General features: G+C 39.3%; 2 protein-coding genes across 2 annotated transcripts; one reads left to right on the top strand and one right to left on the bottom strand.

The window, feature by feature from the left end:
- The first annotated feature begins 2,921 nt into the window (after positions 1–2,921).
- On the top strand, positions 2,922–7,922 carry tcea1 (transcription elongation factor A (SII), 1). The gene is made up of 10 exons (XM_070918981.1): positions 2,922–3,084; positions 4,310–4,372; positions 4,459–4,564; positions 4,928–5,030; positions 5,199–5,347; positions 5,496–5,552; positions 6,161–6,315; positions 6,508–6,654; positions 6,783–6,854; positions 7,555–7,922. The coding sequence occupies exons 1-10, from the start codon at positions 3,010–3,012 to the stop codon at positions 7,561–7,563; spliced, it is 936 nt and encodes a 311-aa protein (XP_070775082.1). The 5' UTR covers positions 2,922–3,009; the 3' UTR covers positions 7,564–7,922.
- Positions 7,923–11,689: 3,767 nt separating this feature from the next.
- On the bottom strand, positions 11,690–13,985 carry rgs20 (regulator of G protein signaling 20). The gene is made up of 4 exons (XM_070919308.1): positions 13,822–13,985; positions 12,845–12,931; positions 12,509–12,743; positions 11,690–11,878 (listed from the first exon to the last, which is right to left on the bottom strand). Exons 1-4 carry the CDS (start codon positions 13,983–13,985, stop codon positions 11,690–11,692), a joined length of 675 nt encoding a protein of 224 aa, XP_070775409.1.
- Between the last annotated feature and the right edge of the window lie 2,319 nt (positions 13,986–16,304).

Below are 16,304 nucleotides of genomic sequence, written 5' to 3'. Positions count from 1 at the left end.
TACAGAAAAGAGCATAGTTTACATTAAGAGATAACACCTTGTGTTAGAGCACAGAGCCTCTGTTGTTTAGCCTGTTATAGAGGGTCATAAGTTGTAAAATAGTCTAATAGTATAGTAGTCTAATAGTATAGCAAACATGGTCTGAGGAACAATGTTTCATAACAGATTCTACATAATTTTTGTTAAAATAATAACCCACATTGTTACTGTGAACAACACAACAAATCAAACTACAAGTAGATGTAAAGGCCATATAGACCTCAAACATATCAACTAATTAGACAAATTACACCCTGTAGATACTTAATAAAATAACTAACTGGCAAACAAACATGTCAACAGAAATGTCATGAACAAGACCTACCGTATGTCTCACATTTCACCTTAAATATAACAGCTAAAACAACAGAAACAGTGGATCCGTTATTCCTCAGCGCGCTGGCCAAAGCCTCTCAGCAGTGTTGAAGGGCTATTTTGGGACATGCAACATCATGGCCAATTTGCTTAATCTTTGCTCACACGTAATCAGCATATCAAGGTGAGGTAACAAATGAAGGAAACACAGAGGAACTATTCCGCAGCAGACTGAAAAATCAGTATGAGATTCAATCAAAAATGGAAGGCAATATTGTTTTTCTGAAAGGGTGGGACTTAAATTTTTTTTGGTCAACTGACAGTTTTACATCATGGCTAATGTATCCTGTAAGTCTTTTATTTTTTTAAATTTCCAGAAGTCCTCTCTGCCTCATCTGCGATACATTCCTCACTCACTTTGCAAGCAGCCTGCATAATCAGATTTGAGAAGTCTTGGCCTAATAGGGATTAGGTTAAAGATTTTGCGCACTTGCTGACAGCAGAATAAGGTCTTAAGAGAGTACTTTTACCCCACAGCGGGTATTGGAAATCCACCATCTGATTTCAGAACACACACTGTATCAGTATTTGCACTTGTTGAATATCCTGGTTGATGTAGTTAATAAGAAATTTGGCCAGAAATGTGGGAATACTTCAACTTTGTATCCAAAAAGGCTAACAGGGGGTATATCCAAAAGTTTGTACCACGTAGTAGACTTTAAGTTTGTTCAGTGGCTAATGAACTAATTGCATCAGGGGGTAAGAGTTGTGTCACTATACAGTTAGCAGATAGTGTGCCAATTACCAACTGCCCCTGACTGAGTAAAAGCTGCTAATACCTCCCACTAGCACGTGCAGTGTCTTGGAAAATGGAGACTGGCTGGTGGGGGGGATTGAAGGAAGGGCCTGTGGAGGTCAAACAGAGTCCAATATGAGGAAATGTTCCTTTATATTTTGTGTCTAATGTGTGGATTAGCATAAAATAAAAACTTTATTAATAATTTTCCAGTGTGTTACCATTACCTCTTATAAACAGGTGACAAATAATTACCTTTTGGTACAGTATTTGACCTTTTTGTACTGTATATGTTATGTACTGTAATTAGCACATTCCATGTTTTGTTAGGTTAAATTATTTATAACATTTGCAGTGATTGCCTAACCTTCCATCACTAGGTGGCAATGTCACACGCTGATCTGTTTGGATTTGTAAGATCCAAATTAGCAAGTCAATCCGGCCCTCACAAATGCAGCATAAGATCAACAGTGTGCCATCATCGTGGCCTAGATCCTGTTACTCAAAGGTCACATGTTTGATCCGCACACCAGCCATGCCTTCATCAAAAGCCATGAGTCCTACCAAAGGCCCTTAGCAAGACAGCAGCCCTTTCACTGACTGTTAATTACAATGAATAATGCAGTGATAACTGTCAATTGCTGCTTGGAGCTAAAGGAATATTTTTACACCTTACTGTATGTACCTGAAACTGTCTTATTCTAGGAGAGAAAATGGTAAACAGTATCAAAGAAATGGAAAACAGTACAAAACAACTACTGACACTATCAGTGTCCCAACAAACACCTAAATCTCTGTTTTTCAACCTTTTTGGCTTATGACCCCTTAACATGAAGCAATGTCCTCTTGTGACCCATTGTCACCAGTTATATATGTCTATAGGTTATGACCTGGTCCACCGAAATGTGCTGTTTTATTTGCATAAATTCATCCGGGGGAAAACAAAATACAAAATAATTTTGTATAGCATTTTTTTTCTGCTTCCCTATCCTGTTAATTGTTGTTGAATGTTATTTGTGATCCCTCAGATGTATCTTGTGACCGCTTGTTTGGCACAATACTAGAGCTGCAACTATTTATTATTTCATTATCAATTAATGTGGCAATTATTCCCTCGATTAAGTGGTTGGTGTATAATGAGGAAACAGTGAAAAGCACCCCATCACTATTTCCAAGGGCCCAAGTTAATGTATCCAAAGTGCTTGTTTTGTCCGATCAATAGTCTTTAAAAAGTATTTATTTAATACCATAAAATACTTTACATTTTGGAAAATTGAAGTTTTAATAAATTATTAATGTATTTCTGAAATTGTTGCCATTTAATTTTCAGTAAATCGTTTCAGCTCTGGACAGTCATTTAAAACTTTCCATCTGATTAACTGTTAATGTGAAAACATGGGAAGTGACAGACGTTTATTTGAGAAAGGTTTCCAGCAACAGAATCCATTGTTGATCCAAGCAGAGTGTTACTTTGGCGCTATCTAACGACAGGTAGCGATATTGCCAAAATACATGCTTTGTTTTGGTAGCAGAAGGACAGATGTTTGTGCAGAACTATAGAAAATATAGAGTTATGTGTAGATATTCATAAAAAGGTGTCCCCTTGTCTGATTAATGCACTGAGTGATGAATACTTACTCACATCACAGCTCCCAGAGGAATCTTGGGTTCCGTCTCGATTAACTCCCCCTGAACTCATCATGCATCCACCAGTCAGGTCTGCTACACAGCGGAGGGTCGGTGTGCGGTCCCCGGTCCGTCAAGTAGACGCCGCCGCTTTCACTTCAGTGGCGTGGTCTTTGTCGCGAATTTTCTTTCCCATTTGCTCCTGATTTTTGGATTTTATTGGATCAGTCAACATGGGCAAAAAGGAGGAAGAGGAGATCATCAGAATTGCAAAGAAGATGGATAAAATGGCGCAGAAGAAGAACGGGGTGAGATGTGTGAGAAGAATGAATGCTTACCTGCCCACTGCTTAGCCGATCAGGCTGATGTTGATGTTTAGCTAACGTTGGCGCTAATGGGCTGTGATGGGGATAGCTGCCGACTGACTAGCTAATTGAGCCTCTAGCCAGTTCAGACATTGTCAACACAAAGTTGCACAAGCGTGTCATTTCACCAAAGTATTTTTCCAACCGGCAATACACCGTTAACCTCAACAATTAGCTCCACGGCTAAAGTACCTGTTGTTGTGACTAACTGGCTAGCTGTTTATGTTAACGGCAGTGCTATGGCTTGCTAGCCGTTAGCCACATAGCAGCCCACTAGTTTTTGCTAGCTTTGTGCCTTGCAATGCAATAACATGTTGGATGTGGTCATTTTAAGGTAGAATCAAATAGATAGGCAGATCAAAATCTGAAATAAAAGTATACCGCTGCCCTTTAGATTTAAGTTGCGTGTAGGGATTTAGCAAGCGGCTAAGTAGCTGAGTGTTAACTGTTTTGAACGCTGCACTGTAGCCGCCTAGCTGCTGTAACTACACTACAGGTAATGTTATTATAACTTAATAACGTGAAGGGGGCTACAACTAACGACTGTTTTCCTTATCGGTTAATGTGACGATTATTTTCGAGTAATAATTTGATGTTTAAAATGTTAGAAAATTGAAATGCTTATCATAATTTCAGATTCCAAAGTGGTACATTGAAATACCTTTGGTATGTCAGACATGCAGTCCTAACCCGAAAGATATTCCATTTAATATAGGCTAATTCAAGACAAAGAAAAGCAGCATTTAATCACATTTGAGAAGCTAGTACAAGTTAATGTTTGTAATTTCTGCTTAAAAGTTCACTTAAATTATTAATCTGTTATCAAATAATGTCAAATGACTGGTCAATCAATCGACTAATCACCTCTAAACTTAATGACTTTTACCAAGTATAATTACTACTAGTTAAAAATTCTTTAATTAATAGATTTGTAGAACTTACTTACATCTGAAATTTTATGTTTAATAAATGTCCTGTTTGAAAGTCCAGAACATCTAAAGAGTCATAAGAAAACAAGATTTGTGTGAAATCTAACCACGCTGATGCAGTAGTTAATGTCCACCTATGATGCAGCGAACTAATCAGTATACATCTAAGGAGAGGTTCAGTGTGAGATGCGTTCAAATGTATCCAAACGCCTCTCTATCCCCTCCCCTCTCCTCTGCAGGCCGGGGCTTTGGACCTATTGAAGGAGCTGCGCAGTGTCCCCATGACTCTCGAGCTGCTTCAGGTATCGTTGCTCATTTCTTCTTAAGGCTCGTTGTCGACAGAGGCCGTGCGCACACCCTGACGCGCTGACTCAATGTCTCTCCACAGTCTACCAGAATTGGGATGTCCGTTAACGCCATCCGCAAGCAGAGCACAGACGATGAGGTGACATCCCTAGCCAAGTCCTTGATCAAATCATGGAAGAAGCTTTTGGGTAATTCGTACTTTTCAATTCTACCTTAACTTAAACGTTTGTGAATTTGTGTTGTGTCATGTCATTTTTCTGGAGAGATCTTGTATGTCCCAAGCTGTTGTGCATGATTGTATCGGAGCCAATCATAGCATTTTGTTTGCTATTGATAAAGGCTAAAATGCCCAAAAATCTGACACTCCTCGCCACAGAGATATTATAAAGGAAAGCTGTGAGGCTGCCTATTTTTTAGCAGAGCTATTCAGCTGTCAAGCATATAAAAAAGTACTGACTTTACTCATTTTAAATGCTGGCCTTCTCTTGTGGCACTTGTATTATTGTACTTTTTTTTACTTGCTTGACTTTTTTTTGTCACTTGTACTCCAGATGAGCCTGGTGGTGGAGAGAAACCTTCAGATGAAAAGAGGAAAGAACAAACGACACCTGTTGTTTCTCCATCACAGGGAAGCCCAGAGGCAAAAGAAGAAAGGTAACAAGGCAGATAACGATATTTGTTTGAGACTCTTAGCATTACTGATGGTCAACACAATTTGGATGTAGAAATTGAATGTGTTTTCTATACTTTGTCATACTTTTCTTTCAAATGTGGGTTGCTTCAGTGGCTGATCCAAGTTCTCCTCTCGTATTGCTCCCACAGCAGCTCCAGCAGTAACTCCAGCAGCAAGAGTGAACAGCCTGAAGTTACACCCAACACATTAATCAACACTTTTCCTCGTGCCCCAAGCACCTCCGACTCTATCAGGCTCAAGTGCAGAGAGATGATATCCAATGCTCTGCAGACTGGAGGTAATGCTGTTATTATAATAATACTAATATGGATGACAAATTTTCAACATAAGGTATTTGTTATTGTGTTTGGTTGGACTTATTTACAGTATTTGTCAACATTTTTTGTCCATCCTCTGATTATTTTTTTTGTTTGTGTTTATTCCAGAGGATTATATTGCTATTGGTGCTGATTGTGATGAGCTTGGAGCACAGATCGAGGAATATATCCTTTTACATTGAAAGGAAAATGTGTTTGAAGCAGATGTTTGAGTTACTTCAGGATGTCATTAGATTCTGGATCTTGCTGTGTTTTTAAATAACTTCTATATAATTGTTTTAGATGCCAGTGATATAAATAAGCGCGTTAAAGAATATATTCATATATTCAATATGTATTATGTATTATCCTTCTAATCATAATTGAGTTTTTTCAATTAATTAATTTCATAGTCTATAGTATGGTAAAAAATGGTGAAATGCCAATCACAATTTTGTTTTTATATTGCTCGTTTTACCTGACCAACAGTATTAAAGTATTATAAACATAAAAAAAATCCTCACATTCGAGAAGCTGAAAACACAGAATGTCAAGAGGATTTTTATTTTGATAAATGACTTAAGTGCTTAATCAACTATCAAAATTGTTGTATTTCGGATTCATTTTTAGCCAATCAACTAACCAGTTAATCCGCTGAATGTTTCAACTCTAATGCACCTGATAGGCCTTAGTTATCAGTGTAGTTTTAGGCTCTGCTTTTATAATTAAGCATAATAAAATACTTTCTTTTTTTTATTATTATTACAAAATTTGATTCCTTGACCTGCTATCACGTATCTTCCAAGAGTTTAAGAACACAGACATGAAATACAAGAACCGTGTGCGGAGCCGAATCTCAAATCTGAAGGATATGAAGAACCCCAATTTAAGGAGGACTGTGCTATGTGGGAGTGTAACCCCTGAGCGGATGGCTAAGATGACTGCAGAGGTGTGTTGACTGTTGATGGCTTCAGCTTAAAGATCCTGGAATTGGCACACAGTCTTTAGTATAGTTATTCCAACACTGTTCTGAGTTGTTGCAGTTGTACATTTTTCTTTTACTTCCATGTTGGTATAACTTGATCTATATGTATATATTTAACTTAAAGGCATCTTAAATAACATTCTTCTTTTTCTGAAGGAAATGGCCAGTGATGAGCTGAAAGAAATGAGAAAGAATTTGACCAAAGAGGCTGTCAGGGACCACCAGATGGCCACCACTGGAGGGACTCAGACTGATCTATTCACCTGTGGCAAGTGCAAGGGGAAATGCTGCACCTACACACAGGTACAGAGTGCCATTTATGCTTCATTTTAATTGTGGCAGTAGTAGAAAGGATGACAGATTTTGAGCAGCCCTGCTTGTTCTGCATGATATTGAAATAAATTGTTTGTGCATGTTTTTGACATTCCCAGGTTCAAACTCGCAGTGCTGATGAGCCAATGACCACGTTTGTCTTCTGCAATGAATGCGGAAATAGGTGGAAGGTACGTTGGTTTAATGTGGGCTTTGTTTGACTCAGTCCTGGAAGCCATCAGCTGTGCACTGACTCACAAGCTTCAATACGTTTTGAAGATGTTTTAGGTCCAAAAGAAATTAGGCCAATTTGGTCCCACTCTCCATGTGATGTCCGACTGTTTACCTGCACACCTGTATCCCACTTTTGCTCAACTCATCAATGCTATTTGGGCCCTTAAACAGAAACCTGCATCCTGTTTTGAAGATTATTGCATACAAATTAAAGCTGTCGATTCATCAATTAGGCGATCAATAGAACATTTATCTGCAACATAACTAATAATCAGTTTACCTTTTTTCATGTCATTTATTGAGCAAAAACTTTCTCAGGTTCCAGTGTCTCAAATGTGGAGGTTTGCTTTTGTCTGTTAGTAATAATAATAATAATAATAATTATTGTAAATTTAATATCTTTTGGACTGTTGGTCAGCCAAGACAAGACATCTGAAGAACTCAAACTTGAGTTGTTGAACTTGAATTTAATCTATTAAACCTATTACATATCTCACATACTTGTTTTCATTGGAAAAAATCCAGATATGTTAAATTGCATTTGACAGAATGCATCTATACTGTGCTTTGTGTATACATTTATACCGTACATTTCATTAGAAACCCCTGTGATATTTATATGTGGGTGTTTATTTGTGTCTTGTTTTTGTGTCCTAGTTCTGCTGAGTCACCAGGCATTTCCACGGCACTCCAAGTAGCAAAATTCCCGGACCAGGTTCTGTCACTCTGCAACAGATTGGAGCTTTGCATTCTGTGGTACATGGTGCACAACATGCCATACAAAGATGCCACTGTGGTTACCGTTTTAATAAATATCCCGTTCATAGATTGAGCTCATTGTCAGTTCCCCAACAACCCCCCCTTCCCCCAAAATCTTTTACTATTGTTATTAGTTGTTTCTCACTGTCAGATATATGCGATCAGTCTCGTCTCATTCTCTTTTATCCGCATTTTTTATATGTAGTTTTAACACTTTGGACAATGTTGTTTTGCTTTCCACTCACAACATTGCATTGTTTTATTTAATTTCCCAATAAAGTGTAATCCATTTGATTAAAAATAAGTGCTTTTCATTAGTTTTCAGTGTCTTCTGGTTATGTGAAATTATACTAATGCAATTGGGGATCTGAGAGGACAAACACAACAGTATACATTTGTTATTGGGGGAATATTCATCACATCAAAGTGAATGCTGATGTATGCATATTAATCTGTCCAGGGACGGGATAATGTCATTGGCTGAAACCAGGAAAGATGCACAATTGTTTCCCTTTCCTCAAGGTTTTTTTTTTTTTGTTAATTGCCAGGTGCAACCACTCTATGTTGACCAGCAGTTGTGCTGCCTCACACAAACTGAACCCAGACCAGTCTCACAAGTCGGTTTAATCATTGAACATGAGAAAGGCTGCGTGGCTAAAATGTCATAAAAAAAACTACTAATTTAATACAATATTAAGAGGAGTGTGTTTTCTACTGTCTGTTAAGGGCCTCACTACACCTGTTGGTATGTATATGTAATCAGCTTCTTAATGATTATTAAGTTGTACCTTCAAAGAATACGTAAGCCATCTCGTGATCAGCATAATTTAAATTGGTGGTTTTTGTCTTCTGGATTCATCTATTCAGTCTGTGTTTGGATCAGTAGGTTTACATCATGCTGTAATGATGCTGCAGTGGTTCTCAACCTGGGGTTTTCACAGAATAAATCTTAGGGGTCATTATCAAGATTAAGATCATAAATAAGAAAAGAAACACCTGCAACATCTTTGTTTTTCCTTACTTTTCCCTAATCTTATTAAATGGGTGATTTTCTTTATCTTGATGGACAAAACCCCAAAATATTTTGGGTAAACCTCATCCTTTACTGAACACACTTACACTTGCGCGGTGGTCGAGAATAATATTGCTCAAATACTTCAATTTATCTGCTGATACTTTAAAATATTTACCACGAGGTAAAGTGACATGAGTCGAAATCTTGTCAGAACAGTATTTAGATTTGGGGGGGGGGTTTACCTGGAAAGTTTTAGTACTTGATGTTGTGTTTTTGTGATCAAATCATTCCAGAGTCAGTAAAATTATTGTGCTTTATTTTATCTCAATCAAAATGCCCACAAGTCATTATTTTCTTGGAGAGTAGCAGAAAAAAAAAACTAAACCATATACTGTAAACATTCACATTATTTGTTTTTTTTAAAAATGTAGTCTTCAGTAAACTCAGCGCAAAATAACACATTTCATATAGTAAACAGAAGAAGAAACAACATTTATAGGCATCACTCCAAGCCAGTGGCTTAGATTGTGTTTTGAGGTTGATCTGCGCGGTGTATCCATCAGCTCAAATTGCACATAGTAAGTTAAAGTTAACTCTAAGACAAGTAGAAGTGCCACCGAGAAGCACACAGGTTGGCAAGAAGTTCAGATCAACCAGCCCTATCCATTGATCTTTGTTTGTCTTCAGCAAATAAAGACGTGTTGTCATCACTCTCCGCCATACTGTTTGGTAGTGCTACCAAAATGGACTGATGTAGCCACGACTAAGGAATCAAGACAAAACACATGCGATAATTTGGCCAAAGAGAGGGACAATTTCCAGTAAACTGGCCTCGTGCTCCAGTAACCACCCTCATGGCAAGAGTCTGAAAACAACTGCTGCCCATGAGAAAGATGTCATAAAATTGAATGTCAAGGCACTTCCCCATGTGAGGATCTTGTCTTTGAGTGACATGTTTGTGAGGCAACAAAGTAATTCAACTAAAACTATCAGAATACATAAAAGTATTTAACACTTGGCAACTCCAATTTTAGTCAATGGAAACGCTCTCGATAAGCGTATGAACACAGTTTACATGGTAGCTTTGGTGTTACTGCTAACCTGGCCTGACCCCAGGGTCAGTTTCTATCAGAAGTCAATTTCATATTGCAGGTGGGCTTTTAAAATAGATTTTTTTTAAGTCAAAATCTTGCAAGATGATGACTCCACCTGCTGTCAAAAACCGTCAATCTCACAAATTTTGGTGACGCTTTATTTTACCCGTCTGTAATTTCCCTCATTTTCCTCCTTCTTTAAATTCAAAGAAGTTTCCTGAAAATAATGATGTATTTAAGTTCTAATTATTGGTAACTCCCAATCAATCAATTCCAAATAATTGTCAGCTGAACATGAAAAACAAGTCAAATTTGTCTCTAGGCAAACATACAAGTTGACATAAATTAAATTAAATATGCTTTTTTCGGTTTTGTTAGATGAGAAAATCAATACCACTCTAATGTCTGTACGATAAATATGAAGCTACAGCTATCAGCTGGTTAGCTTAGCTTAGCATAAAGACTGGGAGCAGGGGGAAAACAGCTAGCTTGGCTCTGCCCAACGGTAACAAAATCTTCCTACTAGCACCTCTAAAGCTTATTAACACATTATATCTCATTTGTTTAATCCGTACAAGTCTAAACTCTAAAAATAGCTGTTTTAAGGGTGGTTACATGATAGACTATTTTTGTTACCGTTGGACAGAGGCAGGCTAGCTGTATCCCTGTTCCCCAGTCTTTGTGCTAAGCTAAGCTAACTGTCCTCTGGCTGTGGCTTTACATTCAGCATATAAGCGTATCAAGTTTCCAATCCTACATAAATGAGTTAATTCTTATTTTCCCCCAAATTAGTACCAAATTACCTAGTTTTTTTTAGGAGACCTCCAATAAATTATTAGGAAATTAGACACATAAAATAAAGTGTCCCAAATTTCTACATTTTCTGGCAGTGACCTAACAGTGTACTCCACCAAAAGACTTATAATAATATAATTTGTACTTGTGTTGTGTTGTTTTTTCTGTATTGGCAATACATATCAATAAATACAAAATAGTTTATCTGGTAAATAGAATTACTTCGGTTCTTATGTCACATTGGTAAAACTATATTAAACCTATGAGGTGTGCATTGAGTAACACTTGAATAAAAAAAATAATTCAATAGGCAATCTTCTGTGGTTAAGATTGAGTAAAGAAAGTTAAAATAGCCTTCCATCATTGATTTCAGTTTCTTAAGGAAACAAATTGCACACCGTGACAAGACCTATTTTCACTTTCTGTTACTTCACTGATAACCACACTTACAGCAGTTTCAATCACGCACAGTTTCTACATGAACTGGAGTTGCCAAGTCGCTGTCACAGGTACCAAAGTGTGAGGTTAGGTAACAAAACAGGGTGAAACCAAGGTAAAATCATACAGTACCCCACAAAGCTGCCTGCAAGTAGAGCTAACACGTAGCCTTTGACTTGAGCTTTGATTTTCATACGCAGTAAATAGAACCAGGCGTTTCTACATAAAATACCCACAATTCCATTTTTACTATTTACAAACTCATAAATATATAGTCTACAGTAGGAATCATTTTCCCCCCAAACAATCATACAAAAAAACAACAGACCATAAAAAACTCTGAACACAAATAAAATAGATTATTTCTATCAAAAGAAAGAAAAAGAAAACAGAAACAAAAATGTATTCATATTCCTTTGGAGTGTTTTGCTATGTTGATCTGTAGCAGTACTTGTGATGTCAAGCCCTCGGGAGATTTTGAGACCTGAGTGTCTTCGGTCAGGTGCAGATCACAATAGCGCTGAGATCCCTGGGAGGGGCCAGGCCCGAGGCCAGGTTCATGTAATCCTACACTGAACATACAAAGAAAAATTTAAAAAAGGGGGGTAAGGAGGATGGGGGGGTCGGGGTTGGGGTGGGGGGGTGGGGGGGGGGGATAAAGAGAGTTAAAAGATCACAGGTCATCACCACCCTAAGATTCGGGGGACTGCTCTGACAGAGTGTTGAGCAGGTTTTTGTAGTCTGGGGAGTTCATGTAGCGGGGATACGAGTCTCTTTGCATTAGTGTGTAGATCTGCAGCTGGGCATCGTCAAACGTGTGCAAGGTGGGTTCCTGCATGTTCCTGTTGATCGACTCGCGCACACGGGAGTCAAGGCTCACCTGGGAGTCAAGAACAGGGGAAAATTAGGAAGGACAGCAAGTGCACCTTCTCAGTGACAAACTGTTCCTTAAAGGAATAGTTTTGACATTTTGACAACTAAGCTTATTTGTTAGATGACTAAATTGATATAAATATGAAGCTACCAGCAGCTGGTTAGCTTAGCTTAGCACAAAGGCTGGAAATGGGGCAAACAGATGGCCTGGCTCTGTCTAAAGATAACAAAATATGCCTACCAACATCTCTAAAGCTCATTAATTAACAAGTTATATCTCATTTGTTTAAAAACCAAATGTTTTACAGGGGTTATATGCTCAACTATGTCTTGGATGAGAAAAGTAACTTTCAGTAGTCTTTCCTCTGGTTGCCTGGCAACTACTCAGAGCCAGGAAATAGTCACGTATTTAAAGCCCTGTAAAACGGCAAATTATCGTTTTTACACTTTGGTTTTTGTACGGATTAAACAAACCAGATACAACGTGTTAATTAGTGAGCTTTAGAGGTGCTGGTAGATGGATTTTGTCACCTTTGGACTGAGCCAGGCTAGCTGTCTCCCCCTGTTTACAGTCTTTATGCTAAGCTAAGCTAACCGGCTGCCAGCTGACTCTTAGTGAAATCAAGAGCTGTCAGACCTCTTTCGGCGAGAGAATGGAGATGTAGTCCTCGTAGATGACCCGAGCCTTCTCCTCTATCGTACTCTTATTGGGATCTTTGCTGAACTCCTCGCAGGCCAACCAGAAGAGCATGTTCTCCTCGCTGAACTCGGTGCGGAGAAACTGTCGGAAGGAGTTCCTCCCCCCTGGGCAACACATCAGCTTGTCAAACGACTGCCCCCATGAGCGCACCTCCTCCAGCGTGGGCTTAGGACTGCAGAGAACGTGTTCAACAGGGGAGTGAGTGATTTCAATATTTATTTTCACAAATATATTTAGTAGATTTGGCATTTGTGTGCAGTGAAATCAACTGACCAGTCTTCACAGTCTGCGGTCCCTTCCTTGACGTCATAAGAAGCCTTTCGGTTCCTTTCATCCCGGTCTTCATTCCTAATGGTGACATGGAAATGTAGCTGAAGTAGTTATTTATTCATGTGCTATATTAATCATCTTACTGTACATATCTATAATTTATATTAGAGTGTAACACATAGATTGTATAACAATGTATGCAATAACATATACAAAAGTCTAAGCAGGCTGTGTGCTGTACATATACTCTCAATACATGCACATAAAACCACCTCGTAAACAGAGTAACTTATACTCGTTTAGAGTAACGATTAGTCAATGAATCGATTAGTTGATTGACGGAAAAGTAACCGGCAACTATTTTGATCGTCGATAAACAGTCTCAGTCAGTTATTGAGCAAAAATGACAAAATGTCACTGGCTCCAGACTCTCAGATGCAAATATTTACTGGCTTTCTTAGCCTTCGATGACAGCAACTTGAATATATTTGGGTTTTAGACGGTTGGTCGGACAAAAAAAACTACATCACCTTGGGGTTGGGAAACATTTTTCACTATTTTCTGACACATTTGTCGATTGACTGAGAAAATAATTTGATTATTATTATTGTTATTATGAAAATTCTCATTATATAAAGGAAATAGATGTATTAATACTCACTATATATGTAGTGGGCTGTCCAACTCTTGTCTGTATTTAATAGCAATATGTTTAAGATTGTCTTGTAAATGTTTATCCACAATAAACTTACTGAACTGCAGATATTTCTCACATTAACAGCACATAAGGCATGTTTTACATTGCAACGTGGCTGCTGCGGTACACGAGTCCACGGATCACATGCAAAAATATCAAGAACATAACACACAAGCTGGAGCCTGCTGCTGAGACACAGTAGCTCAGGCTGTGCTGTCCTGTGTGTAATAATGTCGGCCATGCTGGGCCACAACGAGTGAGTTCTCCGGTGGGGAAGACCTACCAGGAACAGCTACAGCAGCAACACCAGCAGAAGCAACATGCATTTGAGCCCCGTGGGTTGGCCTGTTCCGGCTGGCCCTGCTGGGCCGGTGCAGTTCCCCCCGCTGCCGACTCCTGCTGCACCGACATCTGCCTCTTTCGCATCTCCATCCGCTCTGATCCCATGGGCTATAGACAGAGGAGAGGGGAGAGAGGCACTGAGTTTAGTGTTTAGATGTCACAAATAGTATTTAACTGAGATTTTATCTTAGTGAGAAAATCTGCAATGCATTTTGTATGATACAAATCAGTGGCAATGCAACACAGATAGTCAGGACAGCACTGGGTGTACTGTAATGAGACCAAAGACCAGTGTGAAATCCTGAAATCTCACTTTCACCATGGTAACGATTAATTAAGATTTATTTAATTTACCACTTGCCAGTTGACACCTATGCATTTGTCATGTGTGCTGACGCTGGCTGGCCTGAGCGTGTGCTGGCATGCCCAGAGGTCACACTGTAAAGGAATGCTGTTTGCTCGATTCAGGGCAAAAGTATGGAAGAATAATTTGCTGATTTTGTTTTTGCTGCTGCCAGATATGCACCCGCCAAGCACATTTCATTTCAGTCCCTCTAATCTCTAACAGGCTGCGTGTTCCCTTATACACTCTGCTTGCATGTGTAAAAGGGATGGATTGTCAACCATGGACTCAATGTCCATAATCCAAAATTTGAAACAACCCATTTGTGAGAGCCTGAGTGTAAAAGCAGTGCATTAAAGGATTTGCTCACTGGGCCCAAGTGGAGAAATACATCAAATACACATGATAATAATGTAAATATTTGTCTTTTTTGGATTTTTGCTCACCATGTGCCACTTTGTCACGCACCCTCAGGCTACATGTATCATGTTCATAGGAGATGGCCGTGTTATAATTGTGACTATAGCTCTCCAGCGTATTCACACACAGTCCCCATTAAGGTTTGTGGGCCTATAGACTACAGACAGGCTATGCTCACAGAATGACTTCTTGTCTGATTTTAACAAATGTGTCATCACCAGGTCAGACACTGCCAAATCCTGTCAGATCATTTATGTAACAAAGCTTCGCTTCGCTGTCGCTTCCAAACACACGGCATCATCCGGCTACTACCTGACACAAGAAACGATGCTTTAAAAAAAAAAAGAAAAAAAATGTCAGGAGATTTGGTACATGGGAGGGGGGGGTGGCGAAGGCGCAGCTTGCAAATCTATAACCGCAGCATCGCTCTATCACAGCCTTTCAGTGAATACAATACCATTTGGTCATTTCTAAAATGGATCCGCGCGCGGTTTCACTCAGATTCGGAGCTGGCTTCCGCTGCAGGTTCCGTGCGTCTTGCCAAATGGCATATTTTACGCGTTAGGTGTCGGGTACTTCAAAGCTGACACAATTGCAGTACGCTATGTCTTGACTCAACAGCTATAGACGATGAGATGGGGGTGGGGGTGGTCGTATCCATTCAAAGGATAAATCATGATAACACCAAATAAACCGCCATTCTTCTCCAATCTCACTGTAGCAGAAATGTGAACGACACCGGGATTCAATGGCTCCTGAGCGATTTAACAGCAGAAACCATTGCATTAGCAACTCCGCACATCACATCAATGGAAAGTGCCACCATGAAGAACCGTAGAGCTTCATCGCCCTGGACAACCACCGAAAAGACACTGCCTAGATCTGTTAAAAGCCCACTGTACAGCAAGATAGTGACATGCCATTTAAAACGCCGGGAAACGGCCTCAAACGCTCCGCTCACGAAATGTCCGTGCAATGATACATCGGTTTGCCACCAGTACTTACAATTTCACCATGTATGCACAGCGAGAAGAGGTAATTCTTTGCCTTGATTACATCCGATGGCACATAAGGCTTTTTTTCCCGACCGGCTGCTTCAAGTCAGTACGCATGCGTCTTCTCTCCAACTCGTAGTAGCCCAGTGAAGAGCGTAAACCCCGACAGTATGGCACAGGTTTGCAGTGCAGGTCCTTTACTCTGCCTTGCATGTGAGAGACTCCAGAAAAGGAACTATTCAAGCAACGAAGGCTGCGTGATGTCAGTTAGAAATAAAGAAGAGGGAGAGGAACTACAAATGAAGCCTAAACGCTAACGCACCAGGCAGAAAAACACCCATAAACTCCACATGATGTCTCATTACATTACAGCTATTTACACAACTCAAAACATTTAAAAGAATATCCGGAAATATTACCAAAAAAGTCATGTTTTGCGCCAGTGAGCCTTTGCCTGAAGTCGCTGTCTATGGTGCTGAAAGAGCCAGAAGCTGCTTGAGTGCAGCATTTCTTTCACCTACAGCCTGCTGAAGGATAACATGACTTTGACAGTTTAGTCTTACGTTTCTATTGTGCTTTAAGTGCTTTCACATTCTTGACTGATCCATACATCAAAGATCACCAAACTGTTTTCCATTTCATGAACACTGAATGAGTTTTAATCCG

Source organism: Enoplosus armatus, chromosome 14, assembly GCF_043641665.1.
Source record: "Enoplosus armatus isolate fEnoArm2 chromosome 14, fEnoArm2.hap1, whole genome shotgun sequence".
In the NCBI taxonomy this organism is placed as follows: Eukaryota; Metazoa; Chordata; class Actinopteri; order Centrarchiformes; family Enoplosidae; genus Enoplosus; species Enoplosus armatus.
This window is presented reverse-complemented; position numbering and strand designations above follow the sequence as displayed.